This window comes from Diplotaxodon limnothrissa, linkage group LG2 (assembly GCF_057381915.1).
Source record: "Diplotaxodon limnothrissa isolate DT_005_m linkage group LG2, D_limnothrissa_male_GT1.1, whole genome shotgun sequence".
NCBI classification, from domain to species: Eukaryota; Metazoa; Chordata; class Actinopteri; order Cichliformes; family Cichlidae; genus Diplotaxodon; species Diplotaxodon limnothrissa.
In genome coordinates this window covers 22406435-22433840 of record NC_140597.1, presented here as the reverse complement: position 1 = coordinate 22433840, position 27406 = coordinate 22406435, and the positions used below count along the sequence as shown (strand labels likewise).

The 27406-nt window shown below is 41.0% G+C and overlaps 1 protein-coding gene across 1 annotated transcript in view; it reads right to left on the bottom strand.

The window, feature by feature from the left end:
- LOC146638393 (mitogen-activated protein kinase kinase kinase kinase 4) overlaps nucleotides 1-26160 on the bottom strand; it is a 54620-nt gene extending 28460 nt beyond the window's left edge. The window contains exons 1-14 of the mRNA XM_085361133.1: nucleotides 25991-26160; nucleotides 24917-24982; nucleotides 12986-13042; nucleotides 10388-10513; nucleotides 10143-10253; nucleotides 8968-9058; nucleotides 8645-8775; nucleotides 6828-6882; nucleotides 6588-6666; nucleotides 5221-5393; nucleotides 2176-2248; nucleotides 1639-1765; nucleotides 1276-1392; nucleotides 879-1010 (exon numbers count right to left, since the gene is read on the bottom strand). Coding sequence (XP_085217259.1) covers nucleotides 879-1010; nucleotides 1276-1392; nucleotides 1639-1765; nucleotides 2176-2248; nucleotides 5221-5393; nucleotides 6588-6666; nucleotides 6828-6882; nucleotides 8645-8775; nucleotides 8968-9058; nucleotides 10143-10253; nucleotides 10388-10513; nucleotides 12986-13042; nucleotides 24917-24982; nucleotides 25991-26047 — 1395 coding nt within the window. The 5' untranslated portion in view covers nucleotides 26048-26160. The remainder of the gene's footprint in view (nucleotides 1-878; nucleotides 1011-1275; nucleotides 1393-1638; nucleotides 1766-2175; nucleotides 2249-5220; nucleotides 5394-6587; nucleotides 6667-6827; nucleotides 6883-8644; nucleotides 8776-8967; nucleotides 9059-10142; nucleotides 10254-10387; nucleotides 10514-12985; nucleotides 13043-24916; nucleotides 24983-25990) is intronic.
- Nucleotides 26161-27406: the final 1246 nt, after the last annotated feature.

Sequence of the window (27406 nt, the reverse complement as noted above, 5' to 3'; positions counted from 1 at the left end):
CTTATCACTATGCACGTCTTCACTTTTGTTCCATCCCGACAGTCCTCATCAGCATCATTTCCATCTCAGTAGGCAGCTGTTTTTGGCAAAAAAGGCTCTGTTTAATGCACTGTAGACTACTTATCCAGCACCAGGCAGCAGACAAAGTTAGCAGCCAGGTGACGAACACAGCGGAGCATTAAGCAGCTATGGAGCCTGATCTTCCCCTCGGGAGCTTTTTTTTAATTAATTAAACAACCGAGCACGTGAATATGATAGAAACAAAGTGACAAAGTTGCTGTGTGTCTGCTTGATGCTTCTGATCATTTTTTTTAAAACTCATCTGAAACCCTGGGAAACCATCACAGGTGGAAAACTTGTCAGGTGAAGAAGGTGGTAAAGACATGAACACGGTGGGAGAGCCTGGGACACATGTTACAGCTCATCCAACAGCTGTTTGGTCAGCTAAGAATCAGTGCTTACATCTGATGTTTTTAAACCAATCACTGTCCACCTTCACGCAGTTCAGCTTTTGTCCTCTCCTCAAGCGACATCATATTAACAAACCAAACAAGCTTTTTTGGAAAGCACCAACAACAATGGTAACTGTTTAAGATAAATATATTAAGCAGTTTCATTAAGTTGTGGTTATCTACCATATTAGCTTTGCTAATATTATCTGCGCATAGAGAGAACTGAACCATCTTGAGCTCAGGACGTGACAAAAAGGGCTCGCTTCAGATAAAGTTGCAAATAAACGTAACAGGTCTCCTGTAAGGTTATCATAACACTGCTGTAAAACCTAAGCTTTGGAAATTCACCACTACACCTACAGTGGACTCAGTATGCATGTATAAAAAGATCCTCCAACTGCTACCAAGTCAAAAGTTCATCTGCACCTGTCTCCTGTCGCTCCTCTTGTTTCCCTCATCCACTAAGATCCTGCTGTCGTGGAGCTCAGACTCCTCCCCAAGGAAGACCTCCTGCAGCTCTCCCCACTGAAAGGCACAGTCTGTCAGCTGTCGCCTCTGCTGCAGGCAACAACAAAGGGAACTGTTTTAATCAACCTAACAAATGTAAGTATTAAACAAACATTAAGGCTTTATGCTGACATTGTTCCCTGCAGTAAAACTACATAAAGTCACAACGGTCGCAGTTTAAAGACTCGATATGAGGAAGGTGAAAGAGGAAGTTAAGCACACACAATAAAATATTATATTCGCTCTTAATATTTTATTATTAATGTGTCAATGCGGAGTGAATCCTATGGAAACCACTGTAAATAACAGCACTTACATCCTCTAACTTTTGCCGTTGCTCTTGCTGCTGCTGGATCCTCCTCTGTCTGTCAGCCAGGATCTGCTGCTTGTATCGCTCCTGTTCTTCCAGCTGCTGCCTGTGCTGCTGCAACGCCTGGATGTCAAATACAACATGACCACACTTAAAATGCAACTAAGAAAACCGATTCATGTTTGACTTCATCCACCGTTGAGCGGAGTGCTGTCTAACCCTGACACGATACTGAAAGCTAACTGCTAAATGTGAAATAGTTCAGTAAAATAACCTGCTGCTCATAATAAATGTATCACATGTAATTCTCTGCATCTTACTAAAATTTATATGCATGTAGACAAAACTGCACAGAACAAAACAAACTACCTGTTGTCCCCGCTGACCTCCACCACCTCCTCCGCGCCCTACGTCTCTGCCGCCTTCGTGATCTTCTGTCTGCAGTCGAAGAAACTCCCGCCTCAGCGTCCATTCGCCGGGAACATTGACTATGGAGCTGATGGAGAGAGACACGTGAGCGGCATTAAGTCAAGTGCGAGTGACGTGCTCGAGTTAACGTGAGGACGAAGGGAAAGTGGTCACAGCAACAAAAACACACACATTAATCTCACTCTAGGAGTGAGTGAGCTCTGTGCACGGCACCATCTGCTATTTGACATCCAGGGACAGCAACATCTGTCTGTGGACTTATAATAAAACATAACCTGTAGTGATTCAGTAGCAATGATCACTTAAGACCTAATAACAATTAAAAAAATCATTTATATGTTTATATGGCAGACGCATGATGTGTGCTTGACAGCTTGTTGCTTAGTGTGATTATTACTTCACAAAGGATCATGTAGTAACTGAGTCCTGCTTTAATTTCTGGTGAATAATATTTTGCCTGGCGTGACAAAGCTTTACCTGGGTTCTCCTTCCTCTTCTGTGACCTCATCATCCTCTTCCTCACTGCCACTGTATTCATACTCTGGGCCCTCTGAGAGAGTAAAAAGGAGAGAGAAGAGAAAGCGAGGAGGAGTGGATACAGTAAAAAGTTACTATGCAGCACCCAACATGGTGATATTTAAATACACGTACTCCTTTTCCCACATGGACACTGGTCCTGATACTTCACACTTTTTCAGAGTCAAACCCAAAATGATGCCGATGAAAAATAAGCTGAGACACAATCTCACCTTTAGGCAAACAGCTGATATCACAGAACATTTTGTCCTGTTTACAGAAGCGCACAGACGCACATCTGTATGAATATCTCCAGTTTAAGTCATCTGGCACATAATTTAATACTGAACCTCGTGAAACTTTTTCTTCTCTTTGGTAATTGTAGGTGCTTAAATAAATTGCTGTAGTAATAATCTGCCCTTTTGTGCTGTGAGTGGTTACACCATTTCTCCTTTTTGCCTTGCAGCACCAATGCTCTCGTTCTCTTTTTCTACAGATTATTCTTTTTATTATTCCAGAACTGAAACTCCAAAATAAAACAGTTTCTTTTCTCTACTTCGAGCGAGTGCATTTCTTTCACTTTTGCTTCTTCTTTGTCTTTCCTTTCACTGACATTTCAAATAACTTGATGCACAAACAGCCACTGTATGACGTCAGTCACCAGGCCTTCATGCATCTGGCCCCAGATGCAGAGAAAGTGAAGACTCTCTGACGAGTCGCACCATCCACACGCTGCACTGCACGCTCTACTGTAAATTGACGCGTTAGAAATGCGATGCGCTCACGGGTGGTGTCTTGGGTGAACGATTCTGATGTGTCAGCACCGCGGTGGGAATTCTCATCTGTGTTTCTGGCTTTGTGAGCAAGCCGCTATTTCATTAAAATTTCCTCCATGCCCTACCCTCTTCCCCCTTCATCGTCTGCTGCCAGTAGCAATTTTGTCATTATCAAAGCCACACAAAAGTCTAGTGTGGGCAAAGTTATTCAGCAAAAAATGAAAGAGGCTTCTTTTATGGAAGCCTAAAGGAGCAGAGTTTTATGCTGTAGTAGATTTCAGGACAGCAGTGCTTCCCCATCTAAAAGGTGTCTCTCGTTTCCACATACACCTTTTATCAAGGGACACACGGCAACACAATGCATGCAAGCATGTGTTAGCACAGGTAGGAAATGTTTAAAAATGCTACTATCCCAGTGTCATTTTTAACCAGGACCGCCTTCATGAACACTGCACTAAAATCAATCACTCTTCCAAGGGGGTACATGAAGATGGGTCCAGTCAGCTTCCTATAACAACATTTGGCCACCATATGGTGTGATAGGAGCTTGGGGTGAGTTGAACATCAACTTGACACACCATATGTTGCCATTAAGAAGCCAAAAAGGCAACGCAACACAGGTGGATTTGTTCGAAGCAGAAAAGAAGACTTTCGTTAACAAACAGGGCAAAAGCATATTTTATATGGTGGTGATGTCATGCTTGAAGGGCTCCAAAGGAGCTGAAAGACACGGGAAGGACTGGAGGGGACGGCCTAGTTTTTCCTGACTGAAAAGTGGGACTTTAATCATTTCTTTTTGGAGTGACTCATCTTCCAAAACACAGACATCTTTGTCCAAACTACACTCTTGGGTATGATGAATGACACATCCGTTTTTGCATCACATCCGGACGCACTGATTTTCTTTTTTTTCCCCTTTCTTGCAGAACTTGCAAAGTTTTTTCTCTTCACAGTAACACTACCAACATTTCATTACTGTGGAGGGGCACAGGGGAACAGAAACACACACTAAATCACAAATATGGCCTTATACACACTGCATACACACAGCGCATACAGCAGAAAGCCTACCAGTCATTAGAGTGTTGTTATAAGCCAACAGAAGATTAGAACCAGATGGTGATTCGTTTCCTCCTTACTTCCCCTCAGCGTCTCTCTCTCTCACTTTTGCAAATGAAGAAAAATAAAGCTAATAGACATTATGAGGATTACTTACACTGTCTGAATACTGACATGAGAACAAAGCAAAGAGAGTCATAAATATCTCCGTCCTGACTGTTTTTCTCACTGTCTGACTGCACATTTTGGCATCAGTGATTCAGCACATGCAGCTCATCCAGAGTAAGCGGAGGATAAATTACGTTCACACTATACGTCTCACAGCTTGCTTCCTCGTGTTACACATTCCTAATTTGTTGTTCTTTTGTCTGTTTCTATGCCTTTTGTTCCCTTCGTCCTCGCTTCGTTCGTCCATCTTTGTGAGCGAGACATTGTTATAAAAGAATGCAGCAGAAAAAGGAAAGCAAAGGTCAGCCCGAGACTTCCCTTCGGCCTGACCTAACATTCTCCCGCTGCTGCGCTCTCCTCGTCTGCCTCGCCGGCGCTGTTAGCATCAGAATATGTTTTCATAAGCTTTGACAAAATGAATGAAGATACAACAAAGCAGAATATATGCAAAAGTACCAAATGGCAACCAAATGAATCATTTCCATAAACAGCAGGCAAGAAATGAGGCAAAATGCTGTGTTTGTCTGAGCAGCCTGAGCGAAACAGCTGCTGCTGCCGTGAGAGCAGCTGGTCCACTCTCAGCTCAAGTGTGCGGCGTTATCCACCACGGCTGGGCTCAAAGCCAGAAGATACCGTCAATTTTTAAAACATGGTGATAAATTCAATCTGACATTTTACTTTGAAAAACCCCTGACACTTAGACACACCTGAAAGGATTTTCAGATTCTAACAGCGTAGTGCAGATATGACAGCCTTTGTTTTACGTGGAATTAAACTGTGAACCCTGCAGAGAAGTGGTGTCAAACCCAAGGCCCAGGGGACACAAGTGGTCCAGCAAAGACTCTGATCTGGCTCGCTGGATGACTTTGGAAAATGTGAAGCAGCCTATGAGCAGAAAAATAGCCCTAGCTTCTGTCACTGTAAACCACCCTGTATACAGACAGCAGGAAAACAGCCAATAGCTTGTTTATGGTTTAAATTTACTGCCTTTATTTGCCCTGACCTTTCTCTCGCTTCTTCCTGGTTCGGTCCAGATGATCTTTAAGCATGATGCGAACTTGTCTCTCGTTAGCCAGGTCTTTGATGAAGGCGTGTCTCAGTAGGACATCTGTGGTGGGTCGATGTAGATGGTTCTTGATCAGGCAACTATCAACGAACGACAAGAAACGCTTCGACCTGCAGACAAAATACAGACAAATGTGAAAGCATTACAAGCAGGTTTAACAACAGACACACTAACGTAACAAAGTATCACTTAACCTCCTCCACATTTCTGTGAATACACTAAATTCTCTAAACCGAATCACTAATTTAAAGACTCATTTTTTAAAATCCACTTTTTTTTTTGCTATATCATGTTGTTGATGATATATTTTTTGTATCACATTTGATACATTCGGCGCTTTTGGCAACTTTTTGTTAGCAACAATGTTAATTTTAGACAAAAAACAAACAAGACTTTAAGGTTTTTTAGGCAAGTATTGATTATGTTGAGGAGATGGAGGTCTCAGAAACTCATGTAGCAAATATGATAAAAATGCTTTTGTAGGGTTAAAACCAGCAACAAATTGTAGTTCCAACCATAAAACTCAACAAATCAGAAGAGAAGACAACATTAAATAAATATTCAATTCACTGAACTGCATAACACTCCACATAATTCTTAAATAAGTATTTCCACTCACCCACAGTATAAAAGCTAGAATCGCCTCTCCCAGCGCTACTCTACCGAGGAAAAGCAAATCCAAAATAACGAGTCCAACTTTTACGATGATATCTACCTACAGAAGCACTCTACAATCAGTGACATGCGCCGTGTGTAAAGTCATAGAAAACTGGGAAGGAAAATGTGGGGCTGCTTTATTTTTCTGCCTCAAGGGGGCCTGGAGTGAAATGGGAAAGCAGTTCACCCCAAATCATTGACGCTATTAAAAGCACCAATAGAAAGCGTTTTTCAGATGACATTAATACTGAATGAAAGACAGCATGACAGTTCCACCATGAGTTCAACAAGTGCCTATCAATTATCCACAGAAAATATGGAGAGAGAAAGGAAAGAGGCTGATAATCAAACCCTAAATAGGATTCAATCCAGAACACACACACACCAGTGGGTTTTTAATCTGGATGACTGGACTTCTTTAAAAAAAAAAAAAACAAAAAAAAACAAGAAAAAAACTTTATCTTGATATATCTAGACATGCCCATTACTTTCAACCTTTTCTTCTCAAGACGAGAGTGCTGGAAGATCTTTTATCAGATGCATGAAACCCACAACAAAGACCCCTCAGAGGACCTGTTTTTAGAAGAGAAATCCTGCTGCGTGTGTGTGTGTGTGTGTGTGTGTGTGTGTTTGTGTTTAGGGCTTACCATTTCTTTGACTTAAGTTTTGGTGGAGAGTTTCGAGGAATCAGAAACAGCGCTCTCATTGGATGCATGTCACACAGAGCTATGGAGGGCACAGGCCGAGAGCAGCAGAGTCACAGATGTGGAAAAAATAAAAATAAAAATAAATGAACAAATGAGAAGGGAAATACATACGATGTAGTGTAAAACACTTCAGCATATCAGTTAGTCATGTGGATGTGTGTAGATGCGTTTTTAACTTACGGGGGGCTCCTTCTGCCATCTCTAGGGCCGTGATGCCTAAAGACCAGAGGTCACTCTAAAAACAAGACAGGCGGGTTAAAGGTTATATTGTAGCTAATAACCTTGGATACCATTTTAAAATGACTGTATGTAATTAGTAAAAGCGGTGTAGTGCATCGAGGTCTGGGAATCACAGAAACAGTCTCCAGAGTTCACAGATCGTGGGTGTGAGATCTGATTAATATAAAATTTCTTCAAAAACAGTCTCAGGTTGTTTCTGCGAAATACGATAAAATGAATCAGTCACTCAGTAAACTCGAACTTTATCGTGAAGATTTTGGATGAGGTTTGCATCATAAAAAAAAGAACACAGCAAAAAGATTTTGGACTGTGTTTGAAAGATGTTGTCACTCTGGTGAATTTCTTATATTTATGGAAGCTGTCTGTTGAATATATGTTTATGCAGACTTATTTCTGAGTGCTGCTATGAGACCGGGGCTGTTTCTCAGCCCACATCTGACAGGCAGGAGAAGCGAGCGCTACACGACTTTACGTCACAGAAGTTGGCGTCGCTGGAATTAAATCATGGTCGACGCGATTTGCAAGCCATCTCACAGACAATGAACTTCTTGCGTGTGGTGATATGTGTTGAACTGGCTCAATATTGCGAATCGACACGTGTTGGTTAGTGACAGACATTACAGATGAAAACACAAGATAAAGTCTGACTAAGAATGATTTTTTCTGTGTTTCAGAACAATAATTAAAAGTGTCAGGCTGTCAGGACCAAACACAGCCATGGCAGACTAACATGGTTCAACAGTGTCAGCTGGAAAACACGAGGAAGGCAGCGAAGTAGCAATAACATCCAGAACCACGTGTTCCTCAGCAGCCAGTCAAACTGAAGGCGACGACTGGACTTTTTATCCCCTCAACGATGTTGAAGAAGAAACTGATCCTGGCTGTCAACACAACGTTGTTTCAGCTAAAAGGACTAAAGCAAACCTGTGACCTCCAAGTGAGTTTTGCCTTACACAGCAACAAACAGCTTAAAGTGCTTTACTGACACCCTCACGTAAAAGGTAATAGAGTTGATGAAACATAAACTCACATCTAAAACTTCTAAACAAGAAGAAAAAATAATATTGCGCACTTTCAAAAATAACTAAAACAGACAACACACAGGAAACGTCTGCAGACTTGCTCTTCGTCACGCTGGTCAAATTTGTCAACTCAGGAGGGTTTTCATGGCTGCAGTGTCTACATAACAGGAAGCTTTGTGTTTATTTTGTATTACCTATTTTGAACTTCCTCAATCATAAATGGATAAATCCAAAAACATTTTAGTAACTAAGACTGAAACTAATAAAAACTAGAGTGAAACACTGCAATGAGTTCTGGAAACCAAGTGAAACTAAACTGAGCTCGAAGCAAAAGCAATAATAAGAGCAGATGTTTGAATCTTGGTTGTGTGTCTCACATGCGTGTGGCACAACAGATATGACTTGTGGTTGGTGACCCACACTCAGCATAATGCCTCAGCATTACAGTACAAAACAACCACAGTTACACAAATGCTGCTTTCCCTGCATCTGGATTTCATGAGCTGTGAGATGACTGAAACTGTAAAAGTGTAAAGTAGTTCATCTTTATCAGTCATTTCCATGTATGTGTGGTTGAATAACTTCAATATTAAAATATAGCCACTTCCACTTTGTCCACAGCATAGTCTGCACCATGTTAGATAACAAATAAACCACCTTAAGCAGCTGGGAACTGCCTTAATTCTCACTTAAAAAACAAAAATGAAACAAGGCTGTGTCTTTGAAATTAGGTACCCTGTAGTCATATGTAGCCTCAGGGTTCTCATCACAGGCAATGACCTCCGGGGCCATCCAATAAGGAGTACCGATGAAGGTGTTCCTCCGACCGATCGTCTTATCGAGCTGGGCTGACACGCCAAAGTCAACTGCAAAAAAAATTAAATTAAAAAAAATAAAGGTTTCATGTGTGAAAAACAGCCACAACTGTTGCTACTTTCAGAAGCGTCTTTGTGGTCGTGAGATTTATGTGTTTGAATATGACTGTGTGATTGTTCTGTTGTTCTCCCAGGGGTTACGTCTGCTTGAGGAACCACAGCGCATGTGTCAGTGTGTCATACCCAGTTTGACTTCGGCATTCTCTGTGAGCAAAACATTTTGTCCCTTAATGTCTCGGTGAATCACATGGTGGGAGTGAAGATGGGAAAGGCCCTGGAAGACAAATATGAATACATATAAACACTCCCGTGCACACACGGTCAGATGACCGCCGCTATAAATACGAAGGGGCAAACGCTGCCCTCGGAGAGCATTTAGATCACGTGTCTGAAGGATTACTGAACGGAGAGCAGGATTTAGCTTTTAGCTTCAAGTCCATCAGTAGACATCCTTACTTTAGGCAGTTACTGAGTGGCCGAGTAACTCAAGCACAGTTTTAGTGTGTGTATTTGCATTCTCGCTTCTTCAAAGTGGGTTAAATAAACAGGAAGTAAGTCTTATTTCAGACAATGACTTCACCATGGTTTCTGTGTGTATTTGTGCGTGCGTGTGTTGTGATGTTAAAACAATGGGGAGACAGCATGGCTGACAGCAGTGGAGAAAACTCTGGCGACAGTCCAGAGCCCTTTGTCTCTCAAGTTTTTTTACAACTACAAAAACAACAAAATAAAAAAAATGAGCTCCGTTTCATTTTTGTTGCAGATAACGGCAACATCAAGGACACCGGGGGCTGATATAAGCTGATATGTTACTGTGTATGTCTCTGAGCCACAAACACCAGCACAGAAAGCGAAGCAAACATCCCGGAGCCTTTCTCAGGACCTCGTGATCTCTCATAATGATAACCATAACATTTTACAGAGATGTGCTTTAAACTGGCCTTTTAAGTATATAACTAAAAGAAGAAATCCCCCCGAGTCACAGTGGGAAACATACGAGAGAATAAATCCCTGAACATGAGGAAGTATCAGTGTCAGTTTGGCTGCTCTTTGATGTTTTGGCAAAGAATCACTAAAAGCAGCCATCGTGTTTCTTTACAACACCAGACACTGAACCACGCTTACATCCACAAACAAGTTACTACCTGCGTTTTTTTAACCAACACTAAAACAGCACCGCAGGCAGAGAGAGGTCCCTGCTGAGTGTTTGTTTGTGTTATTAGATCACACAGAGTTAGCTGACGATGGAGGGTTTGACACAAACAGCATCGTTGCATTACCCAGAAAGCTCACATCTTCTATACTTATTTAAAATGGTCACTTATAAAGGTAAAAAAAAACTGTGTGCTTGATCTTACCCTGAGCACCTCCCGGCAGATGTAAGCAATCCAGTCTTCTTTCAAACAGTTTCCTTTGGTTTTCTTCACCAAGTCTGTCACAGAGCCAGCGCCACAGTACTCCATCACTAACTATATGGGAAATAAATAGCAGAAACATGTGGTGTTTGACACAGGTAACCCAAAAGAACAGCAGTTGTTTAATAAAAACTAAGATAATCCACAGTTTGTGCTGAAGAACAAACAAATGTGACGAGTTAACAAACCCAGAGTTGGTGGTCCTGTCCAGCAGGGCCTTTCTTAATGAAGGCACCGTAATAAGTAGCAATGTTTCTATGGTGGGAATAACTTTTTAACATGTTGATCTCCAGCTTTATCTCCTCTTCTTCCTCCTAAACACAAGAACAAAAACATAAGGAATCAAACAAGTGACAAAAATATTACTGCCATGTGTTAACTGGAATTTCATTATTAGTCATGGTCATCTGACCGTTCACAGGTGATTGAAAATGGCGCTGCCTGGTGTTTGTCTGAAGAGCAGGTGTTACGGCGCTGTGATGCTTCTGTGTTGGGTTCAAAAAGGTTTCAAGGCTTTTATAAAAGTGGCCCTTCTGCCTTGGACATGTGACCTGTTTATTTAAAGTTTTAAAGTGTCGCTCCAAATGTAAAATCACAAACACATCCAGGTAAATAGCCTCTTGAATCTGTTTTATAACCCTTAGATGATCTCTCACCCAGCTACTGGACCTTAACTCAACTACTCCCATCCCACAACAAAACCACTGGGGTTGGTCGACTTTACGTGACAGAGGACAAAAAGAAAGCAGAGGAAACTGTGTGCGGCACTTTTTGTTTTCCTAGTATAAATCCTGGAAATGACTTGTGACTTCTCCAATTCACTGGACTCCTAAATCTACTCGGGATCTGGAAACGAGAGCAGAAGAAAAGAGGAGAGCTGGAGAAGCTGGCTGTGGTTGTTAATCAGGAAAGTGGAAACAACAGAGAGCTTCTCACAGTCGCTGCCCTCCCTTAAATCTTCACAGGAGGGGAGAAAAATGACAAGGCAGAGTTTGAACTTTCACTTCCGTTTGAAACACACAGGCTTCTGCCTACGACGAGGTTGTGTGTGTGTGTGTGTGTGTGTGTGTGTGTGTGTCTGCAAGAAGGCAGATAATAGCCAAGCATTTCCTGCTGTCACATCCACACAAAGAAACTACGACGTTTAGATGTCAGAACAATCTGTAATATAATTTATTCAGGCACTCTATAATTTGTATTTGACTTCTTTTTCTGGGGGAGGCTCTAACGAGTTCTTAACACGTCATCTAGTTGTCTGATTATTCTCTCCATTAATCACGTAATTATCTGCTACATAAAATGTAAGAAACAGAGAAAAATGACAAAGTCTGTGCTAAACTCTCCAGTTTGGCTGCATTACTGAACAAGAAACCAAAACCCAAAGATATTCCCTCTTGATAAGATTTTATCAAGACAGAAGACTGAGCGTGTTGGATTTTGTGATCTTTTAACATTTTATTTTACTTCACACCGATATAAATCCAAAGCCATGCAAGCCTGTCTGTGGAGCAGTACCTTGCTAAATCCCAAGATTGGAACTCACTCATTCTAACAGCAAACATAAGCTGTTTACAAAAAAAGCTCTAGCTGCTCGCTAGGCTTGACTGCATTTGTTATATTGGTGCCCTTTTGAAGCATTTTCACAGCTCTGGTTAGTGAAATTCTGATCATTAGTCTGGTACTTTGCCTCCCCAAGTAGGTAACTGTGTGTTATACCCACACAGTTTAGAAATGCAGCTGGCTAACCTACACTCCTATTGTTACCTGACACCTTAAGATCAAGATGGCCACGAAGTTAAAGAGCAAACTCCAAAGCGAGGAATCTAGAAGCCAGTGGTTGACATCATAAACCATAAAAACAGTGTGTGGAGGTTATTACAGAGCCATACGTTCACACAACGCGTACTGCTATGGGTACTTAGGACTAGGATGTAGGCCGAGAGCAGGGTCTCTGGAGAGAAATACACCACCACAAACTGTCTCGTCTTTTCTTTCAATCCTGCATATTACATGTCTACCGGACATCATGCTATAATAGTACAAGGGATTGTTTTTCTTTAGAGGGCACAACCATAGCGGTTAAAGTAAATATCCAACACATGGATTGGATGGGTTGTTGCCAACATCTGGTGATAATCTGGAACTATATTGGTCACGTGTTCAATGCTTATTTTATCAGCTGTATATTCAGCGATTCCTAGTACCGAGAAAACTCAACTGTATGTGTAATAAGTTGCAAGAAACTCTTGCACTACAGTATGTGTAAATTTAATCCAGGAGCTGAAGAAAAACAGGTCATCTCGATGCAAAACCCTCAAACAGGAGTCACGTATTAAAGGCTGTCATGTATGATTTATGTTAACAGGATGATTATCACGGTGGTGTTGAATTTAATTACACTAACGTTCCACTTTGGTCGTTACGCATCTTATGATGTTCTGTCAGTTATATACTGTGTAACGCAGTCTGCCATCCATCGCTTCAGCCTGCTCTCAATGGCTCATTAGCAGAGTTACCCTCATTTCTCCATCAAACTGTCGTCAGGTAGTTCATGCGATGGCACAAATAGTGTTTGGTGTTTATGGTGTTGCTCAGGCTGTTTGAACATGAAAGGATGCATTTGAGAAGTTGACATTCCAGGTAAAGAACAGGTGGAGCATAAAAAGGATGTCGAAATAAAATAGAGATAAATAAGGATTATTTTTGAGCAGGAGACAGCGTTGCCTCAAACACGACACATGATGACACAGGTACACTCTGAGAGTAGTGAGGTAATGAACCCTTACCTCTGTGACCTCCATGACTTTGATAGCTGCCAGCTGACCTGTCTTGACATGACGGCCCTGTTGGAAAACACACACAATGAGATACGATCACTGTAGAGATTCTGTTAAATATTCTGCACCAGTTCAAATTTCTTAAATCACAAGTGCAGCTGTGCATCTTGGAAAGACAGGCAGCAACTGGATCGTAATATAAAAGATTAGCCTCTAAATGTTTGACGAGGACTACAACAACTGTCCCACGCTGGAGTCTGTAAACAGATGAACGCTCACAAAGTGTTCCCGCTCTCCCTGTAACTCTTCTGAGTGAATACTTGGACTGTGATATAATTCTCAATATTCATGGACTCGGGCAAGTCCACCTAATTTCATTTTCTCTTGAAAGACGCAGACAGAAAGAACAGGACATGACACGAGAGAGAGAGCGCGAGAGACTAAGTCAGGATGGAGGAGCAGAGCTGTAAAGTGCAGTCAGGTGAAAAAGGGAAAATTGAAAACCATGTCATGACTCAGAAAGCTGACAAGATACTAGAGTAGCTACTCTATAAGCCTTTAAGCTGTGATGTATGACAGTTCTGTGGGAGTGTATAGTGTATGTGTCTGAAACAGACCACCAGACATGACAAACTCGCCATTATTCAATCAGTCAGCAGTCAGGATTCATACAGAGAGACAAAGTCAGACAAACACAGACACTGAAATGAGGGGCAAGTTTAAAAGTAACAAATATCTGCCTATTCATCTGTTTCCCCCTCAGCAGCCAATTCTTAGAAACGCTCGCGGCCATTTCCAAAGAAATATTGTTGATATGAACAATTGGTCCCGTAGCTATACAGGGAGTGCAGAATTATTAGGCAAATGAGTATTTTGTCCACATCATCCTCTTCATGCATGTTGTCTTACTCCAAGCTGTATAGGCTCGAAAGCCTACTACCAATTAAGCATATTAGGTGATGTGCATCTCTGTAATGAGAAGGGGTGTGGTCTAATGACATCAACACCCTATATCAGGTGTGCATAATTATTAGGCAACGTCCTTTCCTTTGGCAAAATGGGTCAAAAGAAGGACTTGACAGGCTCAGAAAAGTCAAAAATAGTGAGATATCTTGCAGAGGGATGCAGCAGTCTCAAAATTGCAAAGCTTCTGAAGCGTGATCATCGAACAATCAAGCGTTTCAATCAAAATAGTCAACAGGGTCGCAAGAAGCGTGTGGAAAAACCAAGGCACCAAATAACTGCCCATGAACTGAGAAAAGTCAAGCGTGCAGCTGCCAAGATGCCACTTGCCACCAGTTTGGCCATATTTCAGAGCTGCAACATCACTGGAGCGCCCAAAAGCACAAGGTGTGCAATACTCAGAGACATGGCCAAGGTAAGAAAGGCTGAAAGACGACCACCACTGAACAAGACACACAAGCTGAAACGCCAAGACTGGGCCAAGAAATATCTTAAGACTGGTTTTTCTAAGGTTTTATGGACTGATGAAATGAGAGTGAGTCTTGATGGGCCAGATGGATGGGCCCGTGGCTGGATTGGTAAAGGGCAGAGAGCTCCAGTCCGACTCAGACGCCAGCAAGGTGGAGGTGGAGTACTGGTTTGGGCTGGTATCATCAAAGATGAGCTTGTGGGGCCTTTTCGGGTTGAGGATGGAGTCAAGCTCAACTCCCAGTCCTACTGCCAGTTTCTGGAAGACACCTTCTTCAAGCAGTGGTACAGGAAGAAGTCTGCATCCTTCAAGAAAAACATGATTTTCATGCAGGACAATGCTCCATCACACGCGTCCAAGTACTCCACAGCGTGGCTGGCAAGAAAGGGTATAAAAGAAGAAAAACTAATGACATGGCCACCTTGTTCACCTGATCTGAACCCCATTGAGAACCTGTGGTCCATCATCAAATGTGAGATTTACAAGGAGGGAAAACAGTACACCTCTCTGAACAGTGTCTGGGAGGCTGTGGTTGCTGCTGCACGCAATGTTGATGGTGAACAGATCAAAACACTGACAGAATCCATGGATGGCAGGCTTTTGAGTGTCCTTGCAAAGAAAGGTGGCTATATTGGTCGCTGATTTGTTTTTGTTTTGTTTTTGAATGTCAGAAATGTATATTTGTGAATGTGGAGATGTTATATTGGTTTCACTGGTAAAAATAAATAATTGAAATGGGTAAATATTTGTTTTTTGTTAAGTTGCCTAATAATTATGCACAGTAATAGTCACCTGCACACACAGATATCCCCCTAAAATAGCTAAAACTAAAAACAAACTAAAAACTACTTCCAAAAACATTCAGCTTTGATATTAATGAGTTTTTTGGGTTCATTGAGAACATGGTTGTTGTTCAATAATAAAATTATTCCTCAAAAATACAACTTGCCTAATAATTCTGCACTCCCTGTACAGCTTGGACTTGGAGGACAGCAGGGTGTCAAAACATGTGTGTCTACATCGACCATTTCCACATCTGAGGAGTTTTCAGGAGTTTGCAACAAGCTTGACGGCATAAACACGTCTGTCATAATCCAGCTGAATGGTGGGTGGCATATTTTGTAGCTCCGTGTCCTGTTATAGTTAGCCTGTTCCTCTTTATGAATAGAAGACAAGTCATTCAACTGCAGTGGCATGAATGGAAAGTCACCAAGTTAAACTGAACTAAAGATTTACAAATGTGCAGTTTTTATGTGAAAGAGTGTTTTTTTTGTTTTTTTTTTTACAACGAGCACCGAGGTTACTTTTACTGGCTAACAAAACCAGCATCCATCCTTTTGCGTCAACATGTTTTTTGATTAGGTCTCAAGAAAACAGAATTCAATCATGGTACGAGGCGGGAGTTCTTGGCTGATCGTGGGAAATAACAAATGGGAAGTTTGGAGAATATTTATTATCACAGCAAATAGACTGTACTGTTCAAGAACAGAAAGATGGTGAGAAACAACTAACAATGTGCTGGCAAACCTGCTGTAGGCTTCAGGGATACTCAGCACAGACAATTTATTTTAGAAATAGATCCATGAAGATGTGACATCTTTAAAGAAAGTGTTGTCAAGAGAAAGAAGAGGAGCTGCCTGGTTAGTTAGAAATATACTGCAGTAGAATATTATCCAATGAGCTCAAGTTATTCATGTAAACATCATTCAACAAAACATCAAAGTAAACATCTGTCATGTAGCTCTGGTCTGATATTGATGGCACTTCAAACTCTTAAAAAGAAAAAACAAATCAAAAGATATTAAAAATAAAATAATCTTCCCTGAAAAGTGAACAGTGCCCAGAGAGTGAGCTGCAGCTGGAGCCTGAATCCTTGAAAAGTTTTATTTATCACGCCATGTGTTCTTTGATATAAAGCATGTCAGTGTTTTGGTCACTACAGTGAAACTAAACATCTTGACCAGTAGCATGCAGACTTGGTTCACAGTCGGTTGAAGTGTTCCTCGGCCAGTCCAAACCCTTTTCAGCTGGAATTCTTCACACACATTTCACTGAGCATGAGCTGTGATGTGAAGCCGTCTCTTCATCCTGGCCTTGATTGTGTCCTAAAGTAGAGGACAGTGTCTCCATAATTGCAAAGAATTGTGGCATGGAGTCATCCACTAGCCTGGCTATAATAAATAAGGAAATGGCCTTCCTGTCCCATCACACTTGATGGTGTGTGCTTGCTGCCACCACAGCAAACCAGTGTGAAATGTTCTCCACTCAGCTGATCTAGTTAGTCATTAAAAATACGCCGCACTGACGCGCATGCACACACTAACAGGGGTCTGGTCTCTCCATCAGAATTAATTGGAGAAAAATGTTGCTCTTATTTTGCATCCTGAAGTCCATGAATATCTCACACACACACACACACACACACACACACAATAAGGGAAGACTACAAATATCGTTTCAGTGAAAAGGTTACTATAATATATTCATGCATATGCTAATCAGATACAAGCGAGACATTTATAACACAGACAGCACGGAGACAAACGAGAGAAACAGTCTCACTGCATCTCTCTTTCTGTCCTGCTCTTGCTTCAGTGTCAGTCTCGCCACCCGCTGTATCTGTCCCCTTCAAGATCAATATGTTGGTTACATACGTGGATATGTGAAAGATTAATTCTCCTGAAGAAACTGAGTGTGGAAACTGTGCCACTTAAAGCCTATACGGTTGTAACCTTAGTCAGTATAAAAGATGGATGTAGCTTCCAGTTCACATAAAAGTGAAGCCGTTGCTGAAGTGCCTTTAACCTGCATTCTTTCACATGGCCAGCAGGGGGCGACTCCCGTGGTTAGCTTCAGGTGTCTCAGCTTCCTTGCTCTGAAACTTCAGCAGCTACTTTTCTAATTGTTATATCGGCTGAGCCATGAAAGGAGGTGTGACGAGGCAATTGGGGAAAAAAATGCTCAAGGCTCCATAACAGGACTTCACTAACAAAGGGGTGACATCATGGTGGTTACGTCTATCTGCTATACGGTCTGTGGCAGTAACTGCATGTGTTTGTGTTCATATAGCTTTGTGAGAACAGATTGGGGACTGTGCGATATGACCAAAATCTCATATCCATATAAGACATTTCTGTAAATTCTGTGACTTTCGGGCAACTTGACTTTACCATTTACCATTTATGTTTTCAGCTGGGCGTGGTGCACCTGGAGTCGAGTGTTTTGACGGATGCATGAAACTATGTATTTTTAGACAGGAGGTGTAGCCCCGCCATTTTCTTTGTGAGTATTTATTACACGGCGTGCTGCGGGGGAGAGCCTGTTCTAACGTTTGAGTCTACGGTTTATTTTGAGCACTTGACGGCTGTTTTTGCTTCTCATCTGTAAACTCTCTCCACACGCTTTCAGGTGATTCTTGCGTCGGTGGTAGAGGTTTGTCAGGTTTGAGTCTGTGGTGGAGACCTGTTTCCTGCATAATTTGCATAGTACAGTTTTCTGGCCAGTATCAGACTTTTCAGAACCAAACCATGTCCATGCTGGTCCTCGATTTGTTTGGAGCTACCTGGTTCTGCCTCATCTTCACTGGCCATGCTGGGACTTATCTGTGCCTGCATCCATGTGCTGACCGTCCAAACGATGAAAAAAAAAAATATTGCTGCAAACTGTTTATTTTGCGACACCACAAAACAAACAATATCATCCGATATGAAACGACAGATGTTTTAATTTCATCATCCGATACATGTCCTCATATCGCACAGCCCTAATGAGGACATTTTTCACTTCACCTTCAGTTTTGAAGACTTTGGGTCACGGTTGAAGTTAGGATGGGAGTAATATCTATTGACAGATATCTCCACATGAATATGCAGAATAGATTTTCGATACTGGCTCTGTGGGGTCTTTTGTTTGGAGTCTTTTGTGACGACACTGCAGTGCAGACCAGTCGTGTTTGAGGCGACTTTGACTTTTAGCAGTTGAAAACTCTGGGCGGAGAGAATAAGAACAAACTTGCTGAAAAGGTTTCTAGAAACCATCAGTTATCATCTGAAGTTCATTTAGCTTTTAGTTTGTTTGTTAACATGTCTCAGCATTAATAGTTAGTCTGTAATCAGTAACCACCGCTCAGAACCACAAGGAACCAGAACACTTGGCCTGCGATTTTCACTTGTCTGGAGCACTGCTGGCACACACTGATCATTTTCCACACCGATAGTCCAAGTCTTTTTCCCCTCATATGAGTCAATTTTAAGTTGCCACAGTTAAGTAACACTATTATTAACATGAACCTCCAGTGATAATATTACATGAATGGTTATTTCTTATTCAGTGATGTTGATAAGGTGCATGATAAAAAGTGTACACCCAAACAAAAGATTCACTTTATTTCAGCTTAGCTGTGCTTGCACATGTGGAGGCTGCATTACTAAAGTTCACCACATGAAATTCAGAGAGGCAGTTTCAATCCCGGGACACGTGAGCGTTCACTGAGAAATGAGAAACAGCAGCAGCAGAGAACAATTACTAAAACGATTAAATATGACAGCTCAGATCTGAAGGCTTTGGTTGGCCTACGAGTGAAAATGGTTTTGGTATCTCATACGAGGAAATCAGTCCCACATCCACTGGGCTTTAGCTGGGGTGGGACCTTCAGATGCATTTCACATGTTTGATCACAATGGGATGTGGGGAGTTTTTGACCAAAGTCAAAAAGTCAATCAAATGTCACAGTTTCAATAATGAGCTGTGTTGGTGGGAATGTTTGTGGTAGGAGCTGGGCTATGTCTATTACCAGGCCAGGTAATATCCTGTGAAGTGATGAGGGCTGAATTAGCATAATTATCTTTATTTTGCACATTAAAGCTTTTTTAAAACTTTTTTTTCTACTTTTCCATTCACATGTAACCTTCATTAGCTGGAACTACAGTTTCAAAGCTGCAGTGTTTTCATTACATGGGTGTAAACTCCACAAAGGTAAACTCACCACACCGTCATCAGAGGAGAACTGGGAAAAATCAAGCAGCTCCTTTTTTGCTTTCTATGCATGTTACATGTACAAGCAGTCAGATGAATAGCAGCTTGGCCAATCTGTGGGCTCTCACCACATACTCTCTTATTTTATTACCACAAAAGAAATAAAAGGAATGCACAATAAAAACAAAGAGCTAATGAAAAAGAATCCTAATAATTTTTTACAGTCTGGGAAAACAGCCCTAACTGACAGCAATAGTCATTACACACTCAGAGCCTGCATCACAAACTTAGGAGGTGGGTGAAAGGTAATGACCAGGCAAGCCAAATGCATTATGGGAATTCTAAGATTGAGAAACTGTGAGGTTGGCTTCATACTGTCTGACTCTATCAGAGTGTCAAATACTGATTTCTCTGGTTTTTAAACAAGCTCTACTATTGTACCGAGTTCAGCGCTGAATCACTCGAGTACTTTTAATTATAGTTCTGGCATTTAGAAAGTAAAGTAAGGAGGCCAGATACTTTTATGAATGTTCTAACAATTGGACTCACAGCTCTGGGACACATGGGTAATCAGCACAAACTGCAGCTCTAACCCTCATGGGGGGCCGCTTTCCTCTTCTCTCTCTTTAATAGGTCTCTCTCCCTCTTCCTTCCTCCCCTCCACTCTGTCTCTCTGGCTTTCACCTCTGCCTTCCTTCCGTTGCCCTCACTCACTTTCCTCTCCATTTTTACCCTTTGTCTCGCTCTCTCTCTCTGCTTCACTGTTAACAAACACAGTATTTCTAATACTACCCATTCTGCTCCAGCTCACACCTTCCCCCACAAACACTTACCTAAGAAACTAAAACTTTAACTTTGAAAGCTATTACTCATTTCAGTTACATCTAATAAAGAAGCATTAGGTGACTACATTTTTAATGTAAGGAAGCTCTTAGTTGTGTGGCAGCAGAAAGTGTTGAGCTGGGGGAAGGAGTCAGTCTGTGCTGTCAACGCAGACTGACAGTTGATCAGTCTGTGAATGTCCAAGTCCACATTTGGACATGATTTTGGTCAGCAGATCTCCTCATGAGCAACACAGGAATGATGATATGTGAATAACAGAAAGGGAAGCAATGCAACTGAAACTTGAAAGAGGAAGTGCAAGTGATTCAGTCAGAGTGGTACTACAGCCAGCTGTTGTATGGTTTCAACACCGAGTCAAAGTTTGCACAGATGCTCGAGTGAAACTTTCTTTGACCCATCACAAATGTAATTCACATTCATTTACGGATCAATTTACATTGATATTCTTGATTTTTGTTATTCATGTGATTACCACAACTCAGCCACACAGGTCAGTGACACACAAATAGTTAAAAAAAAAAAATTCCAACTGCTGTAAATTAGTCACACTAATTATCATAGTGGCATCATTGTAAATTATAAAGCTACAATATTGTGCTTAAGATACTGCAGTCACTTTAGTCAGTGTTACTAAGGAAAATTGTGTTGCGTCAGCAGTGCTCAGAGGTCTGTGCTTTAGTAGAGTTTGGCTTTTTCACAGTGTGACACACACACATACCCACACACACACAGATGACTCTATAGCAGTGGCTCGCAGAAGGGAAGTTCCTTTTGCAAACAGGGAAACGCCCTGTGCGTGTGTGTGTGTGTGAATGATGTGTATATGGTGAATAAGACAAGCACGCACCATGCACTACGAATGTCCAACACAGCATTTTAATATATTTATGTGCATGTGTCACCCATTTCTTCTGTCGAGCACCTCCTTGCTTCTAAGCAATAAAACTTCTGCAGTCTCTTTACATTTTCTTTCGTTTTTTTATATTTTAAGACGGGGCAAATTATCAAAGATGTACAGTAAAATGTTTAAATCTGTATCTGCATTTATACTGTGGGAACTTGGGTCGCTGCAAGGTATTGTTCTTTGATGTGCCAAAAACTGTCAGGGTGCACTGTGCAGCACGGTGTCAGATTTAATTATATGGAATAACCACTCTTACTATTATTTGTATCGTGCAAATGGGTTTCATCTTTTAATTTTCAAACATCTCGAAATCTACACTTATAAGTGAACACACTGGACTTTTTATATTGGTGTACTGGTTTATTGAATCTGTTATCACTAAGTTCTCTAATTGTCACGTCCTTAGATGAGGTTGAACACAAAAGCACTAAAGCTTCTTTGATTCCCCGAGTAGTTCCTGGCGTCTGTTTCTGGGGTAATTTTGAAGAAAAGCCCTGATTGTCACCAGGCCTCTCTGCTCTCCATGCCGTCTAATTGTGTCTGTCTTTGCATGTCAGAAAATCCCATCTGCTGACCAGGAGGCTCTTCCACTCAATTAAGATGAAAATGAGGATAATTTGGGCACACTTTGCTCCGGTGTCTGTTCCAGTGGACACTGGGGTTTGATTGACACGGGATCAGATGTCTAACTGACAATTGCTGGATCAAAAATCAAATGTGTACATGAGTCATGGGAAAATTTCATAATCACTACAATCAATTCCTGATGCACATCAACTCTGAGGCCTCAATTTAGAGCAGAACTGATTGGGAACATAACCTAAGTTGGAATACAAACATTTTCACCAAGCAGAGGATCACTGTGACTGACAGCAACAGCAACCTGCACATAAAAAAAAACAAAAAACAAAACACCATCCTGGTGGATCCTGTTCCACCTTCATCTTCTGCCTCTCCCTTTTGGCAGTACTTATTGTAGGATTCTTCACATCCTATCACAACTAACATGCCCTCATTTAGTTTTCCTTCTATACAGATCAACTGCTTCACTAGTTACATTTGTTCCAACACTGATTGCATTTCTGTCTCCAAAAACATTTCCTTTCAGGTAGACAGGAATGGTCTCTCAGATCACGTGAATACACGTAAATCAGTGAGTGTAAGTATGAGATTTCTTGACTTGAATCCACATGAGGATTGAGGAGGTATATTCACACTGGGTGAGGTGATGCAATATGCCTCCTGCATGCTCAGGTAGCACCTCGAATGGGGAATCTGCAGTTGCAAGCAGGCACCATCTCCTGCTGTGTGCTACGTGTAACAAAGGGCAACTTCAGGCAATGCTTGCACCAGATTCTCCTGCCACTGCTCAGTGTTCACGTGTGAAATTAGTAATGCACGACATTTGTCTTTTAAAAGTAAGAATCGCTGTATTGCAATAGCAGTTTCACTGTGGGTAACGGTAATTGCTGTATGATTATTGTACTCACAGATTTTCTTCCTATTAAATAGAAGAGACCTTCAGCACAACCATGTGCAGCTCATACGGCATTGTGTGATTGTTAGTTTTATACCTCTAATACTACCTTAAATGATCTGAATTAAAATTACCGGTATAATGGTGGCATTTTAATCCGTGGTGCTCACCTTTAGGTAATCAAAGTTTCTTATTCATCCAACAATACTACACACCTATCATTCAATGCAGAGGCATGAAGAAATAAACAAAGGAAGAGCCCAGATGCAATGTCAGCACTCACATCAATCCACAAGTGTTTTTGTACGGGGTGAGGAGAGCGTGTGTGCAGTGCCAGTTATTGTTCTCCAGGCCATGCTGCATTCATGGTTTCCCAGGTTGAGGCTCACTCTCATTATAAGACCGTGTACATGGGAAACCAGATTTGCTCAGCCTCATTAAGGTCTGATTGATTGCCTGTTAGAGCTACACACCATCATTATTACTTTACCTATAGCGAGGCTTTTAAACCACAGCAGAGTGCTGGCAGACTGCGGCTCCATTATTTGTACTGATGCAGGCAGAAAAATGCCCCAAATAACATTTCTTTAAGAAAGTTAAAAACACATAGAGGGCCAGCCAATTAACTTTTTAAACTATTCTACACAAGTAATTTTTCAAGCAGGGTCAAGCATCATTAGAGAATACAGTACACAGAAAGAAAAAGGTATCAGACATGGTACCGCCTTCAGTCATTAGAATCACTGCTGTGATTCAGCTCACAGTTTATCAGTTTTTGTTTTTCTTCCCTTGTTAATGCTCTACTAAATGTTAGTCACATTTGTTAATGCTTTAGCCCTGAAAAAAAAATCTTTACCAAGCATGAAATTTGTGATTTTCCTCCCCGGTTTGAAAGAACCCTGTAAGGCCTGACTGTCCTGTGCATCGCTTGCAACATATCCTCTTTCAGGAAATCAAATGGCACACACACCCTACTTTCTGTGTCACCTAATCCCACGAAGACATGGACAACTCTGAGAACGCATCATTGGCTATGTGCATCCTTCAGCCCTTAACTTTTAACCTCTTCCTTAAATAAACCTGTTACTTTAAAACTTTTGGGAGAACCTAAAGCCTGCTTCTTCCAAAACAGTTACACTTGTTGTACATGTATCCTGCCCTTCATGTACAACATTGTTCCTTTTCCATAATTCACAGTGGAATAAAAAAAAAAAAAATGTTGTTTCAAACATCTGTCCACACAGTCTCTCGTCCCATATCCACACACCAACCCAGTGGTTCTGGATCACACCTGCTAGTTCTTGGCGAGCTCTGTGTACTAGTCTCCGCCTGCTACAGGTTTTCTAGCTCACAGTGGATCTTTAAAACTGGCAACTGCAGTTATTATTCTAGAGCAAGTAAGTGGAGCTGGAGTTCATCTTACCACTCTGGAGAAGCATCAGAATGATGCTGAGAACAGCCTCCACAATAATCTGTCAGCTAAGCTCACTGGTGAGGAAACAAGACATAGGACTGAAGTTGGAGCGAGCTGACTGGTGTTATTCTCCTAGATTGATGACAACAAAACAATAAAAATCTACCCAGCTCCTACCACACAAGGTCTAAGTAGTGGAAACACTGCTTATGTCTAATCTGAAATCATGCAAACATTTCTGTTTGTTATAGGGCAGGTAGATAGGCATTCATGACTTGACCCCTCCTAAACGGCCTCAACCACAATAATTTTTCACCCAGGAAGCTCTCAGTTGCTCAAAGATGAAACTAACCCACAAAGGTGTAGCAAACAGTGCAGCTGGTAAAGCATCAGCTTTAGTGGTTTAGCAAACTCGTGTGAAAATAGGGCACAACCAGCTGCAGGAGCCTAAATAACACTAAACACCTTCTACAACCACAAACCACTCACTCACACATATATAAACAGATACTGCGATAAGGAAGTGAGCCCCACCCAGGGCCTTTAAAAGATGCTCTAGTTGCACGTGTGTGTGTGTGTGTGTGTGTGCGTGTGTGCGTGTGCGCGCTAAAGGATATTTCAGTAAACAAAAGTATCTTTTTTCCCCTCCTAATTAACTGGAAGTAGCTGTTGCAACTTTTACCAGAAATGACGTTTTACAACCGTAACACCATGAGTCTGCATATGCCAACAGCTGCTACATGTTTAGCTTCGCATTAGCTTGTAAGGTAAAGACGACAACAGGAAGCTACTATTGCTGCCATTTAAACAATGTTTAGATTTAAAGCACTACATATGATACTTTCATGTGTCTGTTGATGTTACAATGTGCAGCAACGCATCACGGCAGTACTCACCTTGTACACCTGACCGTAGGTCCCATTGCCAACTACTTCAACTAGCTCAAAGATCCCAGCTGGATCCTAAAAAAATACAAATAAATAAATTGTTATTAAAAATAACAGCAACATGCTGAGAAATCCAAGCATGTTTGTTCTCGAGTGAAGCAACATAGTGTATAGGAAATGCGACATTGCAGCAAAGTCAAAATGCAACAGGCTAGTGCCAAGAAAAACTATGACAAACAGTTTCATTGCTCAGAGCTGAGGGTACAACTCAAAGTTATGCTTGGATGGGGACTGAAGAAGTGGGACTGCAAATGTAGATGAGAGTTTGAGCTGAAGATGAGACTGCACCAATTTGTATCAGAACAAAATCAGTTTGGCTGTTAGTGGAGGATGGTGCGTTAATTTTACAGTTTGATGAAAGCTGTAAAACACTTAAGTTACATTTCTTTGTTTCCCTACGCAAAAATGAGGAATAAATACAGAACAAAAACAGAACAGTGACACTGGCTAAATACGGCTTATGTTTAGGTCACGGCCTGAGTGGCTACAGAAACATCATCACACCTAATGTCATATCAAATATTTGTAGTCACACAGGCAAACGACTAAGCAGCATGAGGCCACAATAAAGTAGCAACTAAACATTACAGTTGGGAAAAAACACGCTGTGCGCTACTTGGACTGCATCTTAAACATTAAACAAACTCTGTTTATTTCAGTGGTCACTTGTTGCATTGTTGCACACTAACTTTTCGGCAAGTCTACACCGGGAGAAACCTTGTGTAAACAGTGCAGCTTGTAAAGTTGACACCAAACAGGACACAGAGCAGACAGGAGGCACCGTGGCACACGACACGCTATATTTACACGCCAAGTTAAAGCACACTGAGTTTGTGTAACAGTGAAGAATAGTAGCGAGTACCGACCGTTAGACGAGGCACAAAAACCAATCACTGTTTGATTACTCAGCTGCAGCTTGAAAGCACCGTTAAATTTTCAAGCAACACCCACCACATCCCACACTGTTTAACATTACCTTTTATATGTATATACAGAAAAAAGAAGCAAGGTTTCTTTACTTACTCTCAAAGCAGCGAGGTCTATGCTGTCCAAACTTCGCGTGGTGTTTTCTCTCGACATTGCTGTCAGAAACTTTGTCAGTATGTTGATATGTGTAAACAAGACATGGACGGTCAGAGTTTGTCTCCCAACGCTACGCACTAACGGGCTTTTCTCTAGTCGGGTCCATTCTGAAGTTTAGCTTCACCAAGCTAGTCGCCGAAAACACGCAACATCCGGCTGCACCTTTCAGAATAAGTGTCTTTCTTATTCTGTCTTTCCAGACTGCGATTTTTCTTTGTGTAAAGTCTTTATTGTTACTTTTTGAGACAGATAAAACATATCATAGATATGTTATGAATATATCTTATTTACAATATACTAAATTTATAGCAATTTATATTTCAGTATATGGCATAAATCTTACTCTGACAACCATGACGTTTTTGTGGTTATACACTGTCGCAATGTTGCCAGCACCATTTAGTTTTTCTACCGAGGAGGGTTTTTGTTTTTTTTGTGTTTTTTTGTTTTAATCTAAAGAACGGCAGAGTAAAAAAGTAACTCAACAAGACCTTGTCTGTGAGAAGGAACTTTTGCTTACACTCACAGTTTTTAAATAAATACATACATACCTACTCTATACTACTCTACTCTTTACTCTAAGGGACACGGTGAGTTTGCTGCATATTATTATTCATTTTTCTATACAGATTAGGATGTAATGCATTAGTAGGTTAACTCACACTTGAACCTTGAAAGTTTGATACAACTAGCAGTAGCTCTGTTGCTAGTAGCAACAGACCATTTCCATAGCACGTACTTTAAGATGTAATTATGAGAGTAGCACATTTGTAAGTAATAATTCTAATTAATACCAAGTAATTTGATTTCTTAATGCTGCTACAGAAATGGGAAAACTGGTAAGGAATGTGTCTTTAAAGTATATGCAGCAGGTTTTCCATGGATGAGGGTGGTGATCCTTATACACCTGAATGGCTGATTTACCACACAGTGTCATGACTAAAGACTCAACCTGTGATTAACAAATGCCGTTATAATAAAGCCTAAATTAACATGTAGTGTAATGTAATGTATCCACATTTCTATGTCAAGACCTACTGTCCAATTTAAGGTTCTAGTGAAAAAACCTAGGTTCATAATTGGTATAGGTAAAATAGGATTAAATAATATATCATAAAATATTCTTTTTAGTTCATTGCTATTCATACATAAGTGTATGAAATGCAAAAATCAAATTTGGGCTTTTGATTCAATTTCCCTTTAATAATACTAATGACAAACTAAAAAAAAAAAGGTAAATATGTGATGGGTGCATTTGCCTTAAAAGAAAATGATGAAAACAATTCGTCTGCTGTTGTTACACAATAAAAAATATTGTACAGTATCGCACAAACCTTTTGACCCAAACCTCATTTC